The sequence below is a fragment of the Limanda limanda genome, chromosome 12 (genome assembly GCF_963576545.1).
Source record: "Limanda limanda chromosome 12, fLimLim1.1, whole genome shotgun sequence".
In the NCBI taxonomy this organism is placed as follows: Eukaryota; Metazoa; Chordata; class Actinopteri; order Pleuronectiformes; family Pleuronectidae; genus Limanda; species Limanda limanda.
Genome location: NC_083647.1, coordinates 12765936 through 12783445, shown reverse-complemented (window position 1 = coordinate 12783445; position 17510 = coordinate 12765936). Strand labels below are relative to the sequence as shown.

Sequence of the window (17510 nt, the reverse complement as noted above, 5' to 3'; positions counted from 1 at the left end):
AGAACGCTGATTTCGGCTAAATAAATTGTGTCGAATCTGTACAAAATGTTTCAGTAGCAATAATAAACCACGAGTAGAAATTCATAACCTTTTTAAACATTTCATTTTCGGCAAAGCTGATTGTAGTTAAGGTAATTGAAGTATGTAACCTGTTACGTTCCCAGTACCGGTATTTTCAATAGGTAGGTTTACTCGTTAATTACAATTTAATTCAACCTACACGTCTTTGATTATGAACCGCCATATTTGACACTAGCTGTCACATTAGACTGGGGACATCGTCTCCTTTTTACACCGTAACGTTCAAGCGTGTGTCCGCAGCGGGAGGATGCACAGCAAACTTCGGTCAAGCGGACAAACAAGTGTCGTTTGTCAGTGCGCATGCGCGTCCCTCTGTTGCTACTCAGTTGTTGTAGTTACCAGGAAGATTAACCGCGATGATCAAGTGGCCCCGGTGACACTCAGCTAGCTAGCTAGCTGTTAGCACGCTGCACTCAAACAAAAGGCAAGTTCACTTTGGGTGTTTGTCACTAAAACGTGTATTTAACAGTCATTGGACTGAGCGGACTGTAGCTCGATAGCTTCCCCTGTTGACTGTAGCGTGTCAGAAACCGTTGTCTTTATTTAGCTAACGATTGTTGGACTGTCTCCGTGGGTTCTGTCTTCACGTCTCATGTCTGGTGTGAGGTTTAATAAGCTCATTTCACTGTAGAGACAGAGATCAGCTGTCCCCAGCTAACTGTGCTAACTGCTGTAGGACCGCAGCGGTATGACAGGTTGCACCGTAATAACGTGGTTGTTATTGTAGTATGTCTTCCATTGAGGGGGCTGATGTTTATACGAGCTGACACGTTCACTGGCTGCTGTGTTTGATTTGCAGCTGGAGAGTTGAGAGGCCATGCGTGAAGCTGGACACCGGATCCCTCGTCCCCTGCTCCCCCCGTGAAGATGCCAGCTGGGATCCGGGATAGAGAGGACTCCGAATCCTCCTCGGATGAAGACGAGCAAGAGTAAGAACTCGTTTTTGCAGCCACACATGATGGTGACTGTGGTTCGGTGCTGTCAGCTGCAGATATGTGCTGTCACAGCTCAGCAGGGCTCACACCGCAGCATCAGATGGTCCCGTTGAAGATAAATGAGAAAAGAACCGACTCTGAGGTCATTCTGTCATGTTTTGATTTCACGGCACCAGGACCGGGTGTTAAAACAATATCAGCATATAACAGTATAACAAAAGTTTAATATATACTGGATTAGATATTATATAACACATAATTGATCTCCCTCTGTCCATTGAGAAGAGTTTTAAACTACAACCTTGTAGTAGTAAAAACTCGGGAGCTACTTTATACTCTAAACTTGAAAATAGATAATATTTATTGATATCATTTTTGGCCATATCGCTCAGCCCTTCACAGCACGCCCGAGAAATCACAACTAAGTCGCTTCAGGACTGAATTGACATTTCCTGAAACATATGTTATTACATTACTATATGAATATATCAATCTTTTCCATTATAATTGCCTGAAAATATGGAGATGTAGGCTGTCATTCAAAGGTTTAAAAACTGACAACACGGATGGTACATACATCAGGATGTTTCTTGGGCCGCTATCTTATCAATTTAAACATTTTTTAAGGGATATTGTTATATGCTACTATGCTGTTATATAGTAGCACAAGCCCATTTAGGGAACTGGTATCTATCTGTGTGTGAAATTGGGTGGAGCTTGATTGAATTTAAGGGACTGCTGAGCCGTATAGCGGCTGATGCGCTCTACTAAGTGCCGTTCAGTTTTTATGTTGTTTTGAACTTTCTGTAGATTATATGTATATGTATACTATATGTAAATTAGTAGGATATTTATAGGCTGTTGTCCCTGCAGCCTGTGGACTCCCCCTCTGAATTAAGCATGTGTCATTTAGTGTCTGTTAGGTTTGTATCCCACTGATCCTTCTGATGCACCTCCTCATGTCATCTATCTCCAAATACTGTGACGACATGGAGGAGCAGAAATATTTTCTATTTAGTTTCTACCATTGCAACCTGCTGCAATTTATGGAGGATTACTTCCTGAGCCTTGCTGAATCATTTATGCCAAAAAACATTAAGACAAAATGCAAATCCTCAGGTAACTTTGCTGTCTGCATAATTGATCAACTTTAAACTGAATGAGTGAGAAGAGCATCTTGCTTCAGCTCATGGTTGTCGACAGTTGTTCCTTGTCATCTTGCCTGTTCCAACTAAGTCCCTCTTAAGCTATACTTAGTCAGACCTTACTAGGAGACACTGCGCCTGCTTTTAGGTTAATTTCCATGCCCTGCATAAGTCTGGATTGCTTAGTATTAGGGTTTAACCTCTAAGTGACCAGAGCTGCGTTTACTGAGCACTGTAATTATTACTAAGACGTGTGATGATCGGAAAAATCATGACTTAGATATGTATATAGGGGCAGTTTTATTTGAAATTTTACAAACTTTCCCTAAATGAACAAACACTTAATTTCACTGTCAACTAACTTCTACTTCTACTATGACAACAGACAACGCTAAATAATGCATCGCAGGACAACAAAGTATTATATTACAGGCAAGAGGAACAGATATAAAGACAAACTCAAGAAGGTCAATGAACAGGAAGAAAACAGGAAGACTACACACTATTTTAAAAACATTAGATGCTTTTTCAAACTCAGCGTTTTATCGTGTTTGATCAAATTTAACATAAAAATAATATAACAACGAGGATGGCACTCAGTAGAGTGCATTCCTCCACTAAGGCCCAACAGTCCCCTTATGAAATCACATTTAAAATCATTAGATCCTGATTTGGATCTGGACCAAATTACACACACTGTTAAAGAAAGTGAAACAGAGATTCCTGCACCTGCCCGTGATCCAGATCTGCAAAAAAATGTAACAGGTTCTTCCCTGACACATATCACATCCTTCCACCAAGTTTTGTGGAAACACATCCTGTAGTTTTTGCGTAATCCTGCCAACTAACAGACAAACAAACGCAGACGACAACATTTCCTCCTTTGCAGGGGTAAATATATATTACACTTAATTTCAATACAAAGTTATAAAGTGCTTTACAAAGATAAAAAAGAAATGGACCCAATTAAATAAAATGCAAAAGTAAAAAGTACCCAAACAATAACGATAAATGATAAATTGTTAAATGCTGTAGTACAACAAATAAGACATTTAATAATGTAGTATTATAGTAAATAACTTGTAGTATAATAAAGGCTTAACAACCATCAGTTGACAAGGGTTAAGATGACTATTATTAAAAGACTGACTTTTAAAAAGTATGACTTCATCTGCCTATTTTACTAATTGTTTGTAACTCTGGAGACCAGACTTTGCTGAAACATCACAGTGACTGTAGCAATATGAGCTGAGGATCGAGATCATCACATCTTGTTTGTGTAGCATCTGAAATCGTCTTGACGGTGGTTTGTGATCAAAATAAACAATGATGTGAAAAACTATCAAAATAAGGGCGTGCAGTCCAGCCACCGCAGTGGAACAGGTATCTGCCGTATTGTCCGACACACCTGGATATTGAAGCGAGCAGCAGCAATTGTTTACATGCCTCCCTCCTTATCGAGACCCCCCGATCCTGATTGAGGTCTGCTCCATCATCGGGCTCCCTTATCTTATTTCTCGCTGTAAGCAGGCTGTGTCTGGTACCATCAGATATACGGCAGTTTTACAAGGGTGTTTGTCAGGGCGCAGGTTTGTTATTGCCCGGCACCCCCTGAAACTTGTGTGTGGTTCTGTCTTTATCTGCCCGGCTGAAATAAACACCGTGTCAGGATACATTCCTGCAGTATTAGGTAAGATGCCCTTATAGGGAAGATCACCATCTTTGGCAAAGATTATGAGCAGGGGTTATGGGGTGCATCTTCATGGGTTGTTACAGAGAATGTGTGCGCTGTGTATTACTGCAGATAATTAAACTGAAAACATCTAAAAAAACCTGCCTCTTTATTACTAACATGGTTATTATTATGATATTGCTATTATTAGTTGTTATTTTGCTTCTTATTTTATTGTTTGTCCAACAGTGACCAGCCTTGCATCACATGGTGTGGTCTGAGCAAGACCATCCCAGTTCTCTTGTTTGTCCCTGAAGCTGTAGTTTCAAAAGATGGAACCATCTGCTCTGTTGGAGGTAAACTACAATTATTATAATCGAACTAATCGTTGTTTATTTGTACTGGTTTGATACTTAGTATATATTTTATTGTTTACAATGTGTTTTACGTCCTCAGAGCGGTACAACTTGGCCTTCAAGATCGTGCGCACCGAGAGCCGCCTGGTGCGTGGACTCCTCGCCAACCATGGATTCCGTGAGGTAATATTCTTCACTAAATCATGCAAACTAAAAAGATTAACCTAAAACTTACAAAAACATGTTATCCATGCACATACTCTGCTTTGTAGGGTTAGGGATAGTTGGGCTGTTTTTCTTTTGACTGATAATTCTGTTGTCAAAGCCCGGGAATGTAATCCTGGAAAAAAACGAGAGGACCTCAGGAGCATTAATCCTGTTTTCACGAGGGTACACAGTCCCCATTACTGCTCTCTCCAAGCAGTTACTATTAATTCCCTTTTTATTTCATTTCAATACATCTCGACTCCCACTAACCCGTCATCAAAGGCAGGCGAGTGTGTACCGCGGCCTCCGCAGAGCCAAACTTTAACAAGCCTTTATTGAAAACATCTGCCTCCCCCCCCACCCTGAATCAATGGTCATGTGAGTCCTGTCTCCTGTAACGAATTGTTGAAATAAACAAAACAAAACCAATGAGATAACGTAATGTGGTAAAGCTGGATGTCCATTTGAGACTTAAATTGTTGTCTTAAATCATATTTGAGCTAAATGAGCTGTTGTGTGTGTGATGGACATGAGAATATAAAACTGCTGTTGGAGACTGGAAACTGAACAGAGGTTAGTTTGTCCATCATAGTTCATCCATTATCCAGAAGGTGAATCAGTCCCAGGGTCCCCTGGTACACAAGTGTTGCAGTTGGATGTACTGTATGTGTGTGTGAATGGCAAAATCTGTACTGTCAAGTACTTTGAATTGTCATTAAAACTAGAAAAGCACCATATAAACGCAGACTATTTGTATATACCATTATACTGCTTGTCCTTTGAGGGTCGTGTGGGGATCCCAGCTGAAATTGGGTGGAAGGTGGGTCACACCCTGGCCTTGACAGGTCTCCAGCGTATCACAGGGCCAACATAAAGAGACAAACATCCGTTCTCAGTCACATTCACATCTATATGGACAATTTGTAGTCTCAACTTAACCTAAACCCAACCTGCATGTCTTTGGACTGTGGGAGGAAGTCAGAGAACCTGGAGAAACCCACGCAGACACGAGGAGAGAAAGCAAACTCCATATACGACGGATTGGAACCGAGAGGTTTCACACACACACATAATATGTATAGAAATATATGTATTTTTAATGATCTTTTCTCCCTTTTTCAGGTTCACTCAAACTGTAATGACTTTAACCTCATGTGGACAGGGTCTCACCTCAAGCCTTACCTACTCCGCAGCCTTCAAGACTTCCAGAAGGTCAACCACTTTCCCAGGTATAATCCACTGAGTGAAGGAGTGTATTGCCACTGTTTTCTGTGTTATAAATAACACCACTGAGCCATTTTAAGCTCTTCAGTGCAGGCAATGTGTTGGTTGGCCTCCACTGCAAAGTGCATTTAGTTTGGACCGGTGCCTCCCTCAAACATGAAATGAATCATGCTGTCAGGCAGAGGGCGTTCTGCAACTGTTGGGTATTCATGTATTGTTGGTTCTGTCAGTGACTGAAGCACGGGAGCATTTTTGAAACTGGAACCTCTGCCTTTTCCCAGGTCATACGAATTGACGCGAAAAGACCGTCTCTATAAAAACATCCAGCGGATGCAGCAGACCCACGGCTTCAAAAACTTCCACATTGTTCCTCAGACCTTTGTGCTTCCCTCAGAGTACCAGGAGTTCTGCAGTAAGATCCCATCTCAGCTGCTTGAAGCAGATCTGTGTTTATAATGTGTTTACATAATACTCTATAAATCACTTTGAATCTCTCTGCCTTAAACTCAGATTGTTTTGCCAAGGACAAGGGCCCATGGATTATTAAACCAGTAGCATCTTCAAGAGGGCGAGGCATCTACCTGGTCAGCAATGTGAGTGATTTTAGTTATCACTCTTCAATACAATGGTTTCCAGTCTGTTTGAGTTGTGACTCTTTTACATGAAGCAATATCCTCTCATCACAGGTGGTGAGCTGTGATTTTTTTTCTTTCTGACGAGATGAAAGTACAAGATGTTTTTTTTTAATAGTCTGAAAACCCACAGATATACTGTTGACGAGAAAAACAGAACATTATAAATACCATTTTAGAAGCTGGATTTAGAGAATCTTTGGCACTTTGCACTTTGGTCCTAAGTGATACAAAATAATAACCTATTTCAGTCAGAAGTGTATGTACTTTTCTTTCAAAGATCTCTGAAATCTGCAAAGTTAGAGGATGATGATACATAATTATTAACAAACTCAGGTAAAAATGACCTTTTAATGGCTTATTTGTTTTTTTGCTGAGATTTACATGGGAAGAGTACAATGCACATGTCTAGGAAAATGATTAAGCTGCATCGAGCCAACAGTTATCTTAGGTGAACATACTGCAGGTTGGAAACAAAGGAAGCAGCAGCTCTTTTTGTGAAGCTCGTTCAATAATATCACAAGATTTAAGTTCCCACGTAAGCACAGATTCACACTAATGGTGAATTGTGGGACTTTAATGTTAACAAACTGACTTTAGCAATGACTGTGTGAACTGAAACAGCAGGTTGGCCAGATGTGAGGTGGGGGTGCAGGGGGGGTTTACAGATACAGCTGTCTTTGAAAAAAAGAAAAGAAAAAGCTATCAACCACTTTTTCCAGCCATTAATAAGCTCGGTGGAGTAAATCACAGTCGTCCAACAAGGTTCTCACTGTTGGAAAACACGTGCACGACTCCTCTTCTTCTCAGGCCGTTTTTTTTTTTTTTTTTATGAAACAGTGGAAAGAATGTCAGAGTGATATTTGGAGAGAAAAAAGAAATACGTCCTTTCTTTTTTTAAGTTTGGGTTTTTCTCTGAACTGTAGCCAGCTTTGAGGTTACTCACCCCATCTCCCCCCTCTCCCCCTCTCCCATCTCCTCTCAACTCCGCCACCTGCAACACATTTCAACCTCATAAATGACCCATCTCCCACCACCAGATTGTGTTTTTATAGGCTGATGTTATTTAAGGTTGACCTGCTATGGCCAGTGTCATCACACTCTCCAACTTCTCTTGATCTCATTATACTTCGATGGTCCTGGTTACCGGCAGTTAGATCAGCTGTTTGGAATTCACTGTCCAACATCAGCCGTGTATTTATGAACTTATACCGATTGTAACTTTAACCCCGTTGCATCATTATTTTTAAAATACTTTTCTTCTTTGTTTGCCTCATTATATTTTTAATGTGGTCTGTTCTGTCATCTGCAGCCAAATCAAATCTCCATGGATGAAAACATCTTGGTGTCTCGTTATATTAACAACACGCTGCTGATAGATGGTGAGTTGCAACACACTATTATTTACCAATATTTACAGACAAAATATGTATCAATTCTTCATTAAAATGTCTAAAAGCAATGTTACTATGTTATATATTTTGCTGACAAATTCACCTACACTATCTGAAAGGTTTCAAGCATTGTTCAAACCCAGTGGTAATGGAATGTTTCATGTAGCGCCTTTTACTTCCATCATATCCGCTTGACCCGTGACTTTGACCGTCTCTGCTTTAACTTCCGGCGCAAACAACGTATGATGAATAAAAAACCCACTGCCAGCTACTTAGCCAGTCAGTAGTTTTTCTTCTTCCACTGTTTGTATTGGTCACCTGTTATGGATCATGATTATTCATTGCCAATGGCTACGTAATGTTAATTATTCAGTACATTACCTCATCCGTGAACATGATTAGCGCTCAAGTCTTTTGGAGTAGAGTTTCATTGGCAATGGTGGGGAGGACAACAACTCCCATGATCCCCTGCTGCTTCCTCATCAAACTAGGTCTTTGTTATTGTTTTGATTGAGAGACCCCCCAGAAGCCAACGTTACATATTGTACATTTTGGCAGATTTTAATCAAATGAATCTGTTTTTTTCTCTTCTTTTCAGAGTTCAAGTTTGACGTTCGGTTATACGTGTTGGTGACATCATACGATCCGCTCATCATCTATGTGTATGAGGAAGGTCTGGCAAGGTGAGTGTTCATGGACTCCTCAATCAGCATTTGACTAAACAGCTACAAGACATTTTTCAAAGTCAAAACAAAACTGGAATCATGAAAAGAAAAATTTACTCTTAAAAGACTATTTGCACACTGCTGCTACATTCAGTGATCAAGTGTTTCAAAACTTGGGAGTTGTTATTTCAGCTTTGTATTTGCAGCACATTTTGTCCATTTACTTGTTTTATATAAAGTTATGTATAAAGTTCTGCCAGGGACGAGTCACGCAGTCATTCCCAGATGAACTGCAGCAGAGTGCATCATGAGGTGAGGGGGGGGGGATGTGAGGACGATTTGGCAGACTAGCAGTGCAGTAAACTATATATGTCTATTGAGTATAGATGTTCTACATATAAAGTGAAATGTATGTGCACATGTACATAATTTGAGCTTTAATCTGGGCAACAAATTGTAAAAAAAAGTGGCCTCTTTTTTCCAAAACCACACATTGTAGTTTTATTCTTGAGACTTGAAACATCCTGATTATAGATCACCGTTACCTCCGCCAAGGAAGTAAACTTTTGGTCTGCATTTGTTTATCTGTCTGTCTGTTATTTGGAAGAATTTAATAAAAAGTACTGGACAGATTTCGACAAAACTTGGTGGAAGGATGAGTCAGCAAAGAACAAATTCAATTTTGGGACAGATTTTAGTCCGGGGGCGATTCAGGATTATTTTTCTCACTTTTTTTCACATCACAAGGGCATTCTTCAACATTTTCTTTGAACAATTAGTTTATCTTGATGACATGGCTTTTTTAGGGAACTGATAATTATGTGTGTGTGCAACTTGGAGCTGACACAAATAAAAATCAGGATCTAATGAATTTTAATGTGGTTTCATAAGTCGACTGTTGGGCCTTGGCAGAGTTCCAGTAAGCCTGTGTCATTGGAGATTTACCTGATTTTGAGACATTTGTGTGTAATTTGATTTTATGTAATTTGATATTGGAGGTGATATGTTGGGTCAGGCTACATTTTAAGTTTTAATAAAGTAAACTGAGTGTTGGGGAAAAACACACAAACTTATTTTCTCTGTGTATTTTAAGTGCAGTTCGATCAGTTAGGGAAGTCAACTGTTATTTATTACGAGTCATTGAGCTTGTGTCTGCAAATGCTTTTAACAGACCCTGGCTGATTGCTCAGAGATCCTTCATGCACCTAACAAGGCACGAGCGTTGTCACTCCGTCAGTGTCCAGAAGAGGGCAGCCTTAACTTTCCTGACCTGTGCAGAGTATTAGTGGTTGAGACTTTTGAAACAAAGCACTCTATTGTTCCAGCTGTGCGATGTGCTCATCAACTTTTACAGATTGTGTCATTTTTTAAAGATCTCATCTCCTGATTGCTCTGTGTAAAAGTATTACATGTATTGTTTGCATGAAGTTATGTGAAGAAAAAACGTGTAGTGCAGACTTTGATCAGTCACAGGTAAGTCAGCATGAGGGCAGGTGATTTATCGAACGACTGGCTCCTCACTTCGCTCTGAGGCGAAGATATATGCTGGAGTCGGAGGGCCACTGCCCTGGCTTGATTATCAACTGGCAACAATAAATCACGGCCAAATCCTGAATATCACTTTTATCTCCTGACATTCCTGCAGGGTTGTGTTGGTATTCAGGTACACGCTGCGTGCCAAGGAATTCTCATTACTGCACATGTGGCATCCGCCCCTCTTAAACACTGCCAGGAACTAATCTCTGCCAAAGTGCCCTTATTCAGTCAAGTGTCAGCCTCGTGAATGTGGTCATTGTTGGATGACAGGTCACAGTTCCTTTTTCTTTGTCTTTGTGCAGGTTTGCCACAGTAAAGTATGACCGGACTTCAAAGAACATTAAGAACACATTCATGCATCTCACCAACTACAGTGTGAACAAAAAGAGCAGCGATTATGTCAGGTAGGCCTCGTCAATGATCCACAGACGCTGAACATGAACGTGGAAGCCAGCGTGACTCATCTGTTCATTATGACTCGAGCATTGAAGTGCATTTCTTCCTTTTCAGTTGCGATGACCCTGAAGTTGAGGATTATGGGAACAAGTGGAGTATGAGTGCAGTGTTGAGGTATTTGAGGCAGGAGGGGAAGGACACCACATGTGAGTCAAGCCTTCATCTCCTACTTGTGGTTTTAATATCAGAGCAAAGATGATGGACATATATATATATGATTTACTCGGTTTGTAGTTGTACTCCTCAACCCTTGTTTGACTTAATGGATCAAAGTCTGTCTATATCAAGTTATCCAAACCTTTAACCTTTACCAATTTTTGCAGTTTATACAATAACTCTACCTTTAACTGCTGCATATGTCTTATTTTCCTCCTAATTGTCTGTTTCAGTGCTGATGAAACAGGTGGAGGATCTCATCATCAAAGCTGTTGTGAGTGCTGAGCTACACATAGCCAACGCCTGCAAGATGTTTGTTCCCCACAAGTCCAACTGCTTTGGTAATAATTTTTCCTTATCCTTCTTAAAAAACTTAAAAACCAATATAGTCCAATAAAAATGAGCGTGAAACTCAGTCAAGTCGGTTTTGGAAAACAAGCTGTTCGAGACAACGGAATGAAACTCCTGAGATCTGCAGCTTCACAAGAATTTTCAATGAAATCCAATCTCCGGACAATCTTTTTTTGCTCGCAGTGCAGATACACTCACACACACATACTTAGTCATGCACGACACCACACCCCTTGCATTTCCTTTCAATTTCAGATTCATTGTTCAGCAGCTCCTTCAAACTGTTACTCCACCGAGCTGTGCTGAAGCTGTACACAGTCATTTCTCAGCGTGGAGTCTTCCTGTACGTTGCTGCCGGGTCACCAAGGGCCTGCTGCCTGGAGCAGGAATTCGCTTCCTCTCCTCTGTTGCTACTCAGGTCTCCCTGATTTAGGCTGACTCTTGTCTTGGCTCCTCCCGCTGAGCATCGGGCTTGTGTGAACTCCATTTTGGAGCCATTATCCATGTTGGTGTTGGCACTAATTGTCTGCGCTCTTTCCCTGTGTCTGGCAGTCTCTCTGAGATTTGGGGTTTGAAAGCGAGCGCGTTGGCCGAGCCTCCCTCGGCACCACTGTCTCTTTTTCATTTTTCTTTTTCCCCTTTTCTCTCTTACTGTGTGTGTTTGTTTATAATTCCCCCCTCTCCCGCTCACACTCTTTTTCACCTCTCAAATGCTGGTAAAATAAAGGGATTTGCAGTTGTGACAGGCTTCTGGAGACATAATTCCCCCAACCCTCTGATTGGTTGTTGTTTGGACTGTAATGGGCATGTAGCGGCACAGACTCGAGAGATTGTTGCCTGCAAAAAGATGCTATCTGCATACAAGCGTCACTGCGACGTTGACAAACCACATTTACCCAGGGTATGAATTTTGACCATGCAGGTATGTCGAGGGACATGTGGTTTACCGAGTCTCAACTTGGCTGTGAACACAACACCTGAGGGACATAGGTAAACAACCAGCCGACACATATCTTCCAGAAAGAGAGTGCGAAATAGGAAATGAAAAAACAAGTTTGCTCGTATTCTCATTCATTCTTTCACTCAGGTATGTCTCAGTTAACTTGTTTATACACATCCCCACATCCCAATCACAAATACGCCCCACTGCATTTTCAGTGATAAAATAAGGTCTTACACGCTGGCATAGTTTTCATGTGTGTTGCCCTGTGATGTGCAGATCTGTAGGCAAGTGTGACTGATAATATGTGCAATCAATTTGCACTGTAAAAGTTTGACAAATTGACCTTAACTTAAATTAATCTCGAAACCAACACTACCTTCTACTTTGTTACTATTGTAGACTGGGAATTCATAAAAGGCAAAAACTCATGTGAAGCACAGCCTGGTGACCATTGCTTTATGATATTGGTATATGGCATTGCATGGAAGTGGTTAATGCATGCAGACTGGGTTTAGGTTTATCGGATACTCTTAATGGAACGTAGGTGTGACTGTCAGCCATGTGATGGAGTGTACTCTTTTTTTGTCAATGACATTTGGGATTGGCAACAGTTCCTCAGAAGGCTAAGCAGTACAGATAATGGACACCCAGAATAGGTGTGTGGAAGACTAACTGTGCAGATATCTTAATGGAAAATTAATCCTTTGTAATTGCAACTGTACCTTCAATGATGAAAAGAACTGGAATTCTACTAGCATGTATCAAGTAACATCTATAATGTCTTAGAACACAACTAAACTTATGTCTACAATATTGTCTTAGAGCCAGCAGTGAGACGACGCCCATTAGCCCTCAACATCCTGATCTGCTCCGATATTTGCTTCAATTAATTATCCTGACTGTGCCATATTTTTGTCCCTCCACAGTTTCATAATACCCCTAAAAATGAACTTCTCATAATAAAACAAGCAATCTCGATGTAAGCGTTTTAGTCTTTTGAGCCCTTGTAGAGATGTCTGCAGTGCTATTTGCCTCATGCTCACTTGATCCCTCCCTCTCGCATGTTTGCGCTGTCACCCATAAAGTTTTTACCATTCATGCAACCAGACCTCAAAATTTCAGCTGAAGCAGTGTGCATTCAATGCAGTTCTCTCACACGCAAGAATTTCTCTAGTCTGTGTAACTGTCATCGGGCCTATGCGTGTGCATGTGCAGGTGCTCCACCGCTACCGCCACAGACGCCACAGTCTCTACTGCACATATGCACCACTGCTCTCTATCACTCTAAGAACAGTTTACTCAAGAGAACGTAGTTTTATTTTTGTCTGTCACGCGAACCAAACACATTATTCATATTAAATGAGTTGAATCTACTGAATAGTGAGAAATAACTAAAGGTCACTGATGTGAAGTAATTAATCATAGGCATTACCTTTTACAGTGTACAGAATGTTGAGGGGAAGTTAACAACAAAATAATAGCTTGTAGCTTCAAAGGTGTTTACATCTGTGTTGAGTGATTTGTGTAGAACCTGTCGCCCTTTGTGCATGTAAGCCTATACAGACTTGTATAGACATAGATACCTCACCAATGTAATTGTGGAGTACAAAAGCAATTAGGTCCCACACCTTTGACTAAGACACGTAATACACTGTGGTCTGCTGCGAACATGCCCATTATCTCACTTCAGCTGTATCAGTTTACTATTGAATTTAGTGTCATTTTGTTGTCTTCAGAATCACCCCCGAGCAACTTAATTACAGCATTCGCAGTCTGCCTACAGGATTAGGTTTCCAAAGATAGACACTGACGGTTCCACGGGACCACCCTCATCCTCTCCTCTCCGCGGCGATCCGTCTTTCACAGTGCGATCATGTTGCACGCAACCGGCTGTGCGTGTGAGTACGTATGGATTGTATGAATACAGAGACACGCAGGAACCAGTGTGCAGCGAGGGTTTTACAAACACACAGGTCTGTCTGAGCTTCAAGGAGTTCGCTCCAGTGCGTCTGTGGGCTTTTACTTGTCTGTTAAATAAAACCCACCCAAACCACCGAGGAGTCATGTTCACTCAGCCCTTGTCGAGATTCCTCCCCCTTGTACTTATCCTCACTTTCGCTCAGCGCAGCCTTCAATGCACGCAGTCTTCATCCTGGACCATGAACAGCTGCCTGTTGTAGTACACAGGTAAAAGCTGATAAAAGCAGCCATTGTTCAGAGGGTTTTATACAGTCTCTAGTTTGTCTGGAAGGGAGCCACGCGAGACCATAAAGCACATTATAATCTTAATTTACTGCAAATTGTTCCCTGCCATTTTAATGTCTATTAATGGCTTTAATACAATGTTTATTGTTTTCAAATGGGATTTCTTCCTATTGCTCAAATTGCGCCGTGTATCTAAATAGGCGCGCAGTAACCTTAAAAAATATCTTTTTATAGCTCTGTAATGTCTCAGGAGGGAAGAAATAAAAACATCAGATTTTTCATTTTGCATCAGTAGGAACTATGTGTGTGTGTGTGTCTGTGGAGAGAAAATGCCACCCATGCAGCTCCTCACCGCCGCTGTGTGATTAATGGACAGTCTTTTTTGCTGAGGGATGCTGATTACGAGATGTTTTGACTAAGATCTGATTAGCCAAGCCAAAGGCCTATTTTATTACACACAAAACATTCCACTTACTGGTCCTGTGTTCCACTGAATGTCCCTCATTAAGTGCTGAGTGTGGTTGGATCCCCCGTCTGTGAACCACTCTCCCTGTTTTACATTTATCAGAATCTCCCACACACTTCTCCGCAGAGCAGCAGCCTGTTTGTGTCCTTATGATGACAGTGGGGCTGCTGCTTAGGTCTTTTTTCAGGAGGTATAAATGGAGTGGGTCCCATCATCGTGTTAAGGCTATATGGTGTAAACTGTCTTCAATTACCGTGTTGTGTTTTCATGACACTGCCAGATGAATAATTCATCTCAGAATGATGCAGGGAGAAATTCAGTTGTCCTCTTCTATGAAGTAAACACACATGAAGGCTCTACTCTCTGTCGCTGTTGTTACAGGGCCAACAGGCTGCATGGCCAGGGTGGGGAGATTATTGTCTTTGGGCGTTTGTCTCTTGTGGTGAAGTTTCCAGCAGCGCCCATCCAATGATCAAAAAAACGTCTTCATCATCCCTTTTTTTCTCTGTCACAGTGTCTCTCTTCCTCCCTCTTTTAATGGGTGTGATGTGCATGTTCGCTGCCTCCCCTCTCCTTGTCTGTGATGCTTGTTGTGGGCTCTCTGCGGGCAAGTTTAACAGCTCCCCCCCCCCCCCCCCCTCGGCAGCGGTCGAGCCACAGAACAAACGTGTCTAGCAGCGAGTGGCTCGGCGGGCTTATGAGGGCAGAAGCGGCGTCTGCTCCTAATTGGGGGAAAATGTGCGGCACATGGAGACTGCATGTCGGGGGCTGGCGAGGTGGTGTTACACCTCCCTCCCTCATTTTCCCCTGTTGTTGTGGTGCCACTGATGGAGCACTGTGGGCTCAGAACCACTTATTCAAGTGCCATGTTCCCCGAGACTAATGCATGATGTTTTATGGCACACACACTCACTCCATCTCTCCTTTGTGAGTGTGTGTGTGTGTGTGTGTGTGTGTGTGTGTGTGTGTGTGTGTGTGTGTGTGTGTGTGTGTGTGTGTGTGTGTGTGTGTGTGTGTTTTAGTGTGGATGAAATCTTAGCTCTGAGCACCGTGGAGCAGTGGGGGTCCAGCCCATCCTTACAAGTTAAAGAGGTTAAAGATGGCAGCTCTTGGCTCAGGGATTTCTGACAAACTTACACGTACATTTCCCTCATGAAATTTGGGCAATTTGGGCCTCATGGCACTACCATGAATTGACACTTAAACCATGTGATATACAGTAGCCCAGTGAAAGTGAACAGGATTTTTCTCTGTGGAGTTTTTAAATAACAGATAATGAAAACATAAGTGAAGAAGTGTTTTAAGGGAACTTTAGAACCTTAAATAAAATAACCAGTGTGCTCAGTGTAGTGGAATAGTGTGAATAATGTTTATGAACAAAAAAAACTTTGGGCCCCAGACAGAAGCTGAAGGTTTATTGCATTATTATACTTTACACGCCGGGTCCAATCACATGTTTATATTACATCGGTTTTTGCAAGAACCCCTGCAATAAACAGACACTAAAGCTAGGGTTGGCAATCCAAAGCTAACAACAGCAGGCTACACTTTGAAAATAATACATTTACCCCCTTTCCCATTGGCCCTCTCGTCAAAACTACACCCCCAAAACACATCAAGGTGCACTGCCTGACAACTGCTAGAAGCTGACTGGTCCTTAATTGACTTCTGACTATCGCCTCTGCTTTAGTGGTGTTTGTGACAGACCAGTACGCCATGCTGTGACTGCTTGTGTTTATTACAGTCAGGCAAGGGCCACAGGTACAGGTTCTTTTCATTTTCTTTCAACTTTATTTACTGATGGCTTTTGGGACATTCCAAGAAATGAGATGAAACATGTGTCCGTAACAAAGTACCAACCCCTACCACCTCTAAAACATTTTTTACACTGTCACTTGTTTTAGCAATCCTAAAACAAGTATGAAAACAGTTCATTGACATAAATAAACAAAGCATTCTGAAGACATGAGTTCCTGTATTTCCTTTGAATTTCGACCAAAATAAGGAACAGTGTCTGGTGAAGATCATGGAGTTTTACCCGACTTCTGCCTTCAGTGTTTTATGTTCATGTTTGCTTAACACTTTGTCTGTCCTTAACTTTCTAAACGGCCTTGATTTATTTTTAACCGTATGCTACGCAATGAACAGCCTAATAACTTTTAAGTCAGTCTTCTTTCAACCGAGTGCAATTATCAAGCCATTGCTTGCCGTCATGCTGGCTTTTGTGTGCTTAACACTGGCATTGACCTGAGATGCTAGAACAAACAGAGCTGGTTATTGCAGCTTTGAAACTCCCAAGCCGCCAACCCCCCCACCACCCCCACCGGTCTATTCTCAACACAGTCTGTTTCTTTTGAAGTGCCATTAGAAGGATTTTTCCTCTGGCTCCTATATGGGCTTTGCCCTATCCCTGTAAAATAATGTGGTTTCCCTGCAAGCTGCTGCTGCTAGGGCCGGCGGTTCGTTGGCATTTAGGGTGACACTCCTCAGGAGCAGCATGAGGGCTGTCACTGGGCTCACACGCAGACTCAGACATGAGGAGCCATGTATCGGTCAGTGAAACAAGAGAAACACGTGAGAAAGGGAACTTCCTGAACACTTTGTTAAGGACTTTTTATTCTGTCACTTGAGTGAAATAGATACATCTGTACAGGAAAGGCTTTATAACATTGTTATTCTCGCGGTGTTTATGTTTATCTCACATAGTTGTACGCGATATGACCTTTATGATGTAGGTTCAGCTTTCCCTGGCAGCCATTAGAGGGCCGTCCTTCTTGGTAATCTATAGTGACAGCATGTCGACTGGTTGACCTTTCTGGCCATGAGAAAATTATTGACTATATATATATATATATATGTATATACTATATATATAACTTACATAAGCAAAATTCATGACAGATGAAATGTGTATGTAGTTAGTTAATGCAATTGCGCCAATCCCTCAGTAGCAGACTTTTGGTGAATGTTGCTCTAGTGAGTGATTGGGTCTTTAACATGCGTGTAATGAGTAGCAGAAAGACAGGAGGCCATGTTGCCAAGTGCCACATAATGGGGCTATGATAAAACTCTGGAAAGGCTCATGA

General features: G+C 41.6%; 1 protein-coding gene across 1 annotated transcript in view; it reads left to right on the top strand.

Moving 5' to 3' along the window:
- Window positions 1-886: 886 nt before the first annotated feature.
- Window positions 887-17510, top strand: part of ttll5 (tubulin tyrosine ligase-like family, member 5) — a 51494-nt gene continuing 34870 nt past the window's right edge. The window contains exons 1-11 of the mRNA XM_061082654.1: window positions 887-1010; window positions 4083-4189; window positions 4290-4372; window positions 5519-5625; window positions 5902-6032; window positions 6131-6213; window positions 7565-7634; window positions 8245-8329; window positions 10150-10251; window positions 10358-10449; window positions 10693-10800. Coding sequence (XP_060938637.1) covers window positions 949-1010; window positions 4083-4189; window positions 4290-4372; window positions 5519-5625; window positions 5902-6032; window positions 6131-6213; window positions 7565-7634; window positions 8245-8329; window positions 10150-10251; window positions 10358-10449; window positions 10693-10800 — 1030 coding nt within the window. The 5' untranslated portion in view covers window positions 887-948. The remainder of the gene's footprint in view (window positions 1011-4082; window positions 4190-4289; window positions 4373-5518; window positions 5626-5901; window positions 6033-6130; window positions 6214-7564; window positions 7635-8244; window positions 8330-10149; window positions 10252-10357; window positions 10450-10692; window positions 10801-17510) is intronic.